Raw genomic sequence first — 9522 nt, 5'->3', positions numbered from 1 at the left:
GTATGTGAAAAGAAATGGGTCTACGGGATACAAAGAAGAAAAAAAGCCTTTAGAGATGTCGACCTCAGCAGTCATCATCATCAGCGCCACTACGGGTGCAAGACTCTAGGACGGCATTAGGCTTATTGGGCCTAATGCGCCGCCTATTTTTCTCTGTTTTTAGGCACGACGATTCTACTTCTTGGAGTAAACTGAAATTTGGTTTCAGTTCAAACCGAAGCATACTAGGTTTGTAAATCATCAAGTACTTGTGCTGAGAAATATCGTTCTTTCGCCAAGCAGACGATTTCTTTCATCACTATCTAAACGTGTGAACCTTAGCTGAGCAACTGACGATCTCGCCTTCGTCACTTTTACTTGTATCAGCTACTGATCGATCAACCAACGACTGCCGAGCGTCTGACAATCACGTTCGTCACCATTTTCTCGCACGAAATTTTGCCGAGCTCCCGTCATTAGAAACATGCGCAAGTAACTAACGAGCAATTGACATATCGTGTTTGTCGCTGCTCCCAACCCAATCCTTTATTTTCCTGACCCAACCTCGCAAATTCGTTGAGATCTCGTAGGAGATAGATTACATTCTTTCACAAGGCCCATTAAATAAGTAATTTGGCACATTTAGTCACCTCGACTCAAAATCACTCAGCGCCAATCAGTTCGACACTCGTACTCGGCTGAGTGGCTTGACTTTACTCGGCACTTGAGCTCGGCTCAACAGTCTGAATGTTCAGCCCCAGTTGCTCGGTCCGTGAAGTATGGCTCGGCCCATTAGGCAAACAATGTTTATCTATAAAACGAAATGAGGAGCGACCAAGAAAAGGGGGACTCGAACACACACATAGACTGACGACTAGAAATTAGGATTTTACATTTTACTCTTCTCGCTGATTTGTATTTTCCCGGCTAACTCAGACGAGCACCAGCTGTTTTTTCCTCTTGTTCACACTCATTGTAAAGTTATACTCTTCTGATCAATAAAAGTATCTTTGAAATAACCTACCATCGAATTTGTTCCTCTTTTAGTTGGTCCGACCAAACTCAGATTCAACAAAACTGTAAATCTTAAGAATTTGAAACTCGATCAGGAACAACAAGTATTATCCAAGGACTCTACGTAGAAGATCTATTGAGAAAACCCTAACACAGATTTTCCCAAATTCAACTAGAAAATAAACAGGGTCGAGTTTATTTAAGGTCTGGATCCGGTTTTGGATTTGGGTCAAATAAATTTTTCAATAATTTGATTTACGCCAATAACTTTTGAATATATCTAATTACATCCAAAGTGGTCGTTTTGACATAAATTCGGTAACTTGGTATGACTCCGGATCCATTTAAAGGAGTTGATGAAGTTTGGGACACACTATAATACTTGGGATAGTTTTGAGTATATTATCTACTATCTTTGTTTTTAAAATATGCATATTCTAGACTTTTCACATATATTAAAAAAATTCATTAAATATACATTATTTTTTGTGAATAACAATTTTTCATAATTTTTAACCAATAAAAATTCAATAAACACCAGTAATTTTTTTGAAACTTACAATTTTTCATAAAATCATACATTGAAAAAGTAAAAATTGTATCTTTTTGAAACAATTTTTTTTCGAGAACATACATTTTTTAGGAACGGAAAGAGTAATATTCTGTGTAGGTAGGAAGTAGTCCGAAAGGTAATGGCTTGTAAATTAACAGCTCAAGCCTCTGCCTCCAATTCCTTAGAAAGCAAAGAGAAAGAAAAGAAATTGCTCAATATAGAATCTTCATGATTACAAGCAAAATAGTATTTCATGAAATACAAATGGTAGGAAGAGGCGACATGCCGGTATACATTTTCATAGTCTTCGGTGTGTTCTAATGAAGTTATTGGTGTTCATTTGTATAGCTCTTAAGCAAGCATAAGCTGCGGCCGAGCACAACGTAGCTGAACCTAACAGTACAGCCTTCCACTGTCTACTAACCACCAGAATGGCCAAAGCCGTCAAGGCCACGGCTGTACCAAAGAGGATGTTTTTCCAGAGTTCAAAAGATTTGATCACTTTGCTGCAGCTTCTACAATGGATCACATGTCTGAAGTAGCGGTTAGCCAAATTGGGAGCCTGCATAGTACCAATTCCACCTTTTGCAGGGTACGAAGCCGAGAGACCTGCAATGAGTCCTGCAGGGGCGTGTTCCACTACAGGAGGGACCTTAGGGAGAGAGATCGTCCTATGCCCGAAATGGTAAGGCATCCCATGACCAACTTTGTCCATCCACTTTCTATATTCAGCAACCCACGTGTCTGATGACTTTAGGTTCAGATATAACTCCTTAGTTGGTACTTTCTCCTTCATCAAAACCTCGTTTTGTGACGATAGAAACCCCATGTCCTGTTCAAAGACCTTGCATGCATTCTGATGCCAGAACCACAGAGGTAATACCTGAACCAAAGGCGATCTTTTCGTGACACCAAACCTAACTATAAGCATAGACTTCCCTTGTCCGGTAGGTCTACAAAGAAACAGCCCTGAAAAGTAGTTCTTCACCCCGTCCTTTCCCTCAAACTCCCGGTTGTTCTGCAGAACACATGGAGCACTAAACCGGAGTAAATTACTCCCCTTCCCGCCTTCTTTCTCCCGTCCCCAAGTCCCTGCGAAACCACGGTTAGTTCTCTCCGTGACCTCAAAGACAAGCGGCTGAGCATCTTCTCTTTTGGCAGTGAAGTCAGTTCTGTCATGAGAGATAGGGACATGAGCCGGATCCATAAGATTCTCTAGAAGGATGGAGTGGTCGTAAGGTAGCTCGTGAACACCCGAGATGTCATAGAAACCGGGTCTAGCGAAATTCTCAAACCAAGGAAGTTTTTCCGGGTCTGGAGGCGTCTTTGTCGACATCCAAACCCACACAACTCCCTGTGAATCCTTCACCTCGTACGTCTTCACACAAGCAACCTTTGGAATCTTGGCACTCGCAGGAAGCTGTTAACATAAAAAAAAAAAAAAAAAAGTAAGTGAGCGAAAGAATCTTCGAAATCTTTTATTTTGTGAACAGGAAAACCTGTGGTATCTTGACGCATTTGCCATTTCCTTCAAATTGCCAACCATGGTACAAACATTCCAACCTCCCATCAATCAATTGTCCTTCAGACAACTTAGCTAACCTATTAGACAACACACACATGTAGAGCAAACTTGAGATCCAAGCAATATATGTCGGCAAAATACCTGAACGGAAATCAAATTCATAATCCAAACCGAATCAAATCAACCTGAACCATCTAGATTTTTTTTTTTTTTTTTTTATTTTGACATCAACGATCTAGAATTTTATATAACCAACAAATCACTGTTGTCTAAATAATAGGCATTCTTTAAATAATTTATTTTACTAACTATATAGAAAATAAAATATATTTAATAAAATTGGGTTTAATTTAAAATCCCCGACCGAACCGAACTAAATCGAGTTCTAAACAGTAGTGATATTCAAGAAAGTAAGAGAATCTAAAGAGATGAGATTTTTGCAAATAAAAACGAGTGGTTCTCGCTCACCGATGTGGACACCGATCTTCGTAACAGCGAAGCGTACCCTCGCCGTCTCTGTACAACACGATTTGGCGATCGAAGACGGTGAGACCAAGCGGCGAATCGTCGGGAACGTCTCTGGTGAGGTACAGAGGGTACCACTCCTCTGTCCAATCGTAATCCACCACCTCTTCACGTTTCTCCTCTTCAGGAGTGGGGTTTATCAGAACCTCTTCTCCTCCTTCTGTCTGATCCGTCACGGCGGTACCAGCGGCAGCGGAACGGCGGAGGAGACGGAGTTTGTTGGATGTGCATGTTGACGTTGTTCTCTGGTTGAATTGGATTTGGTTTGTGGGAGTCACTTTAGTGAAGAGAATCGGAGAAGTGGATGTGATTTGAAGAGGGGAGCTTAGAAATGGAGCAGCCATGGCGGAGGAATCTTTCACATAATACAAAGGGTTCCAATGCTAATATAAGATCATCGTGAGGTTGCTTGTTCAGCCTCTGGACCTCGCTCAACCACATAGATACCTTGATCAAACGATGTCGTTTTCTAGTTTTAATACCGAAAAATGCCAAAGTAAAAAAAAAAAGAATCATTTTGAGAACGTTACGCCCAAAATGTAAACGTGGACCCTAAAAAGTATTAGGGATCCAGAAGCATTTATTGTGATTGAGATTTGATTATTTTCCTATGCTTCATAAATTTTCTAGGTGATTAGGGTGAGTAATCGTATGTTTTGTATCACTCTACTTGCATTCTCTGAAGTAGAGCGTGTAGGTATGACCGTATGAGCGTATGATGTCCATAAGTTAATGCACATATGGTGAACAGTGGCTAGTAGTAGCACTAAATTCCAATTGTATTTTTGTATTTTTGGACCCTTTGATCCGAAGTTCAAGTAACTAAATCGGGCAAGGCTTACTTACCTAAACTTGTTTTACTATGTGCTTCTTGGAACTTACTACATCCTTTGTTTCGTCCATAGTAAGTAGATGTAGGGCTGGATGTTCGGATATTCAGTTTGGGTTCGGAAGACTTCTTATCGGGTTTAGATATCTCAGTTCTTGCATTATCTATAAATAAATATAAAAACATATAGTCTACGTTTTGGCATGAAAACTTTTTTCAAAAATAAAATTAATTCTCTTTTTAATAAAAATATAAATTATAAAGTGATTTATTTTTTTTATTTTTTTTTGTCAGAGTGATTTTTTTTTTTTTTAAATGAGCTTTTATGCGATATGGCGTGGATTTCTTAACTAGTCTTAGTCTTGATAGTATTAAAAGTTATCTATTACTAATAGGAAAATGAAATAGCAAAGTTGTGCTAGCACTATATTTAATGAAGAGATTGGTTTTAGAGGAAGACTTGTACAGTCTACATGCTTTCAAATTAATAATCTACAAGGACCATAACATAACCAAGAAAGTATTGATACGGCTGGAAACTTCTCCAGGCAAATAGAACAAACTGAAAGTTCATTAAGAGAAAGGCCACGCAGAAGTGAATATACGACTGACCATACGCAAAACATTTTTCACCAGACATCAGGTCAATACCTAAAATCATAGGAAAAGTTTGTTTTGATCTAAGAGAAACAAAAACAAAAACAAAAGCAAAAACAAAAACAAAAACAAAAACAAAAGATGTCCTCAAGTATCCAAAGTAAGACAGAGAATTCAAAACTCAACCCGGAAAGCATAAGCCTCATGAGAATCAATGAATTTCACACGGCTCTCTTTTGAGATTCTCCATTCACCCACCACGTTTTCTTTTGGAACGTCGGGTGGTCCATACTTATAGAAGTAGGTTTCATCGCCTGGTCGTGCGTTGAACAAAATCGAGTTCCCGGTCACACCACAACCATCAGGAAGCTGGTTAGCCGAGAAGCAGACATTTGCATCTTTTCTAAGGAACAACACACGGTCTCCCAGATCATCGACCTCGACCCATCCTAAACCCACCAGCCTACTCACTATAAATGTTTTGGGAACAGTAGCAAGTTTGCTTTTATTAACCAGGAAAAGCTCATCATCACCAGCTGGAATCAGATGATTGCTTCCGTTGTTCATGTTTGGAGGTGGCATCAGGCGATCTGCTCGCAGTGAATAAGGATGGATAACGTAAATGTCATTGTCAGAGAAAGAAGCATAGAACCTTCCTCTAAAAGTGACCAAGCCATTGCATGAAGAGCGTGGAACTCCCGGAAGCCGCACCCACTTCCTTGTAGCACTTTTTAACACTAACAAAGTTCCCAAGTAGCTACGAAGCACAGCGAACTCTCCTCTTCCTCCCTCCCCGTTTAGCGGAAGAATAGCCGCGTTTCGGAATGTTGTTCTCAGTCCTTTAGGATCCCAACAAACCATTCTGCACTGATGGCCTAAAGATAAGATCTGGGAGCCGATCACGTTCATCGATGTTGGATCAGATTTTTCCAACTTCACCCTTAGCGAGCACTGAAGAGGAGATGGAGCCTCCATGTAATACGCAGAATCATCTCCGCCTACTAATCCCATGAAAAACTCAGAACCCGACTCATCAATGACGAGGACGACAGGAATCTTCTCGATGGAGCACAAGCCGTCCTTCTCGACAGGATAAGTGGGGAGAGAGTAACTTGAGCGCAGCAGGGAAGCCGGAAATGGGAATGCGGATCGCCACAAGGTGCTGACGGAGCGAGCATGAACAACTTCGAAACAGTTCATTTTATCGGTGACAATCTGAAGCAGCTCTTTAGGGAGCTTAGTCCAGTCTGGTATCATCATCTTCTTCTCTTTCGTTGCAGGTTCAGCCATTTTCGCTGTAAGCAGAGAGAGAGAAAAAAGTTAAGCTTTTACCAACTCCGTAAAACAGACAAGGATTAACTTCGATTAACTCCTAGAAAATATCGAAAAGAAAGTGTTCAGAAGTTTATCACTAGAACACAAGATGATGATCAAGTCCAAAGGTGACAACCCATAAGGTTTTTCTCTAGTAACTTAACTATCTATAGCCGACAATAAAAAAAAAACAGTACCTTTCGGTTTCAGAGAATTGCGCTCGGAGATGGATGGCGACTCTGTAGGGAGAAGTTGTCCGAGGAGGAATGAAATGACCATACATTTTCATCTCAGCGAGCATTTTAAAGCGTCCAGAGAAGAAAACGCGTAACGACGGCATTTTTGGAATGGAAACGGCCAGGATTTATTTCTATACTCCCCCATTCAATGTTTCTGTTTTCGTAGATTCTGCTTCACAAGTTCACAGTACATAACCCTTTTTTATAATTAAAAAAACTAGTGGCTACGCCCGGTTTTCTTAGTTTAATTTAATCTTTTATTATTTTTAAATATATATAATGCATATTTATCATCTTTACAAAATATATTATATGAATTTAAATTTATATGTTGTTGATTTATATTTTTAAAATAATTAAACACTGAATTATTGTTCTTAAGTTTTATTAATGCATACTTTTTAATTAGTTTTATTTTCCTATTGCAATATTTGTATTGTTTTAATAAAAAATATTTATTGTTTGAAAAATATTTTTGTTTATAAATTGTAATTTTACTTGTCGTCACTATTTTGCTGTGAAGCGAAAAAGTGATTTAATATATACTACAATTAAATGTTTAAAATTAATATATCATCTTTTAATTTATTATTTTCAGTACAAAGAATAATAATTTATTTTAAAAATATTATTTTTATTTATAGAAAAATATTGTTCCTTTTGAGCTTTTTTATATTTCGTTTTTCCCGTATTTGTTATTTTAGTAAAACTATTTGTTTTAAGCTATTGTTGTTTGTGTTGCAATAAAAAAAGCTATTGTTGTTTATTTGATGAATTAGCAATTAAAAGTTATAAATGTGTATATATAATTTTTATTTTGGCTCGCGATTAGGTGATGGACAGACAACTGGAGGAGGAACTTGATGAGTTGCGAGTATGTTATTTGCATTCCGAGTTAAAAATATCTTTTATAATATTAAGCAACGTGTAGATAAATGGAACTATATTAAGCTGAGATAAGGGAGACACTGAAATATAAATGGAGTGGGTGAAAAAGATTGATGAGAGTATAGAATTGGAAGAAGTATAACTGACTCTCATCGAGAATAGAGTACAATATGCATATGCTTATATAGGGATGATGACTAAACCTAATTCCTACACTAATATGAAATATTACAATATCGATAATGATAAGTTTCCTATTCTAATATATTCATGTTTATCTTGATCTTGGATTTGGGTCGATCTTCTAGATCTTCCAACGTGTGAGATTGGACAAAATCTCAAAGTATGGTAGTAGAAGTAACTCCTGAATGTAGTTGAGGTCGAGGTAGAAAAATCACTTGTTTTGGGGTCACCAAATAAGTTGAAGTACGTATACCTTTATACCATCATGAGCTCATGCTTCTTATGATGGAAGGCTACCTAAGAAACCATGCACAAACAAGTGCACCACAAACAGTTTGATGATGTTGACTTTGCAGCGATTTGTTTGGTGGTAGTAGTAGGTGTGGCCTGTTAAAGCGCCAACAGAAGTGGTTGCTTGAAAAGAAAGCAACAACGATTTGTAGTAGTAAAATAGTGCGGAAGTGACGGCCTTGTTGTCGTGAATGAAACAAATGCGGTTCTAAAGAAGCGACGGCTTGATGAAGCTCGATTGCTTGAGTAGAAGTAGAATTTGATCAAGCGGCTGTAGTAGATGTAGTAGTGGTGGCGACTTGATGAAGCGCAGCAGTAGAAGTAGTAACTCGAAGAGGAAGCAACACTGGTTTGTGAAACAATGACGATTGTTCATGTTGCGGAAGCTAAGGCCGCTTGTGCAACTGCAATTGCTTGCGTAATAAAGTAGTCCGGAAGTGACAGCTTTTGTTGTCTTCAATGGAAACAAACGGCTCCTTTGATATGAATGAAGAAGCAACAGCCTTATAAAGCTCCATTGTTTGAGTAGTAAGGTAGTGTGTTGGCTCTTGTAGAAGTGGATGATGAATTGCTTGAGAACGTAGTCTTCAAGTCAAATCTTCAAACTGGGTCTATAGAATAGCAGGAGTTGTTGATGATGTTAACGTAGAAGTAATATCTGCCATGCTTCTTGTAGTAGATATTGAAGAGAGAAAAGAAAAAAAAATAGGTCAAAGAATCTTCTGATACTATGAAAAAGATTGATGAGAGTATAGAATTGGAAGAAGTATAATTGACTTGCATATGCTTATATAGAGATGATGACTAAACCTAATTCCTACACTAATATGGAATATTGCAAATATAAATAATGATAAGTTTCGTATTCTAATATATTCATGTTTATCTTGATCTTGGATCGATTTGGGTCGATCTTCTAGATCTCCCAATAGTGTAGGCGGTTAACATATATGTAAAGTTCGTGGGTTTCTCAAAATGATTTGTAAGAAAGGAAATCATAGTCGGTGATGTAACAGTGAATATTGTTTTTTTGTTGGATGGGGTTCCAAAAATGATTAGTTTGCTACTTGTTATTTGGTTTGAGAAATAAGTACTGTGGGTCACTTTGGCGGGTGAAAAAAATGATGAAAACTGTTTGCTTATGTTTTCAAATGTATGGGTCTTTGTATTCAAATAAGAGGCACTGCATTAGCATCGTTGTTGAAACTGGCCTACTGGTTTCATGTGTGCAGAGTTCGGTTTGTGGTCGTGAACATTAACACGCCGAGTTTTGTTTTTGAAAGTATAAGATACAGAGTTTCGGTCAACTGGTTAAAGACACTGGTGGGCGGTAGTTAAGAGATGAATGGTTTGTTGTTACATATACGTGTGCATGGTGAAAATCTTCTTGTTATCTTTAGGTACTTCGAGTTGGAGTCATTTCATAAGTTCGGAGAATAGATTTAGAGAGCCAAGTTGTGTAACAATAGAAGATTTAATGTAGTAGAAAAATGAAACAATGCCAAGGAACTAAAAAGTTTTTTTTTCTTCCTAATATAAATTTTATTAGACTGAGTAAAAAAATAAAGAGTGGGATGAACGAATG

The 9522-nt window shown here is 38.0% G+C and overlaps 2 protein-coding genes across 2 annotated transcripts; both read right to left on the bottom strand.

Moving 5' to 3' along the window:
* Nucleotides 1-1739: 1739 nt before the first annotated feature.
* On the bottom strand, nt 1740-4192 carry LOC103858361 (protein TIC 55, chloroplastic). The gene is made up of 3 exons (XM_009135704.2): nt 3540-4192; nt 3046-3148; nt 1740-2966 (listed from the first exon to the last, which is right to left on the bottom strand). Exons 1-3 carry the CDS (start codon nt 3938-3940, stop codon nt 1845-1847), a joined length of 1626 nt encoding a protein of 541 aa, XP_009133952.1. The 5' UTR covers nt 3941-4192; the 3' UTR covers nt 1740-1844.
* A 786-nt stretch (nt 4193-4978) lies between these two features.
* LOC103858360 (F-box/kelch-repeat protein At1g64840) lies at nt 4979-9299 on the bottom strand. Its single transcript, XM_009135703.3, has 2 exons — nt 6534-9299; nt 4979-6317 (listed from the first exon to the last, which is right to left on the bottom strand). Exons 1-2 carry the CDS (start codon nt 6613-6615, stop codon nt 5197-5199), a joined length of 1203 nt encoding a protein of 400 aa, XP_009133951.1. The 5' UTR covers nt 6616-9299; the 3' UTR covers nt 4979-5196.
* Nucleotides 9300-9522: the final 223 nt, after the last annotated feature.

This window comes from Brassica rapa, chromosome A03 (genome assembly GCF_000309985.2).
Source record: "Brassica rapa cultivar Chiifu-401-42 chromosome A03, CAAS_Brap_v3.01, whole genome shotgun sequence".
Classification (NCBI taxonomy): domain Eukaryota; kingdom Viridiplantae; phylum Streptophyta; class Magnoliopsida; order Brassicales; family Brassicaceae; genus Brassica; species Brassica rapa.
Note: the sequence above shows the minus strand (reverse complement) of the source record. Positions and strands in the feature narration are given on the sequence as shown.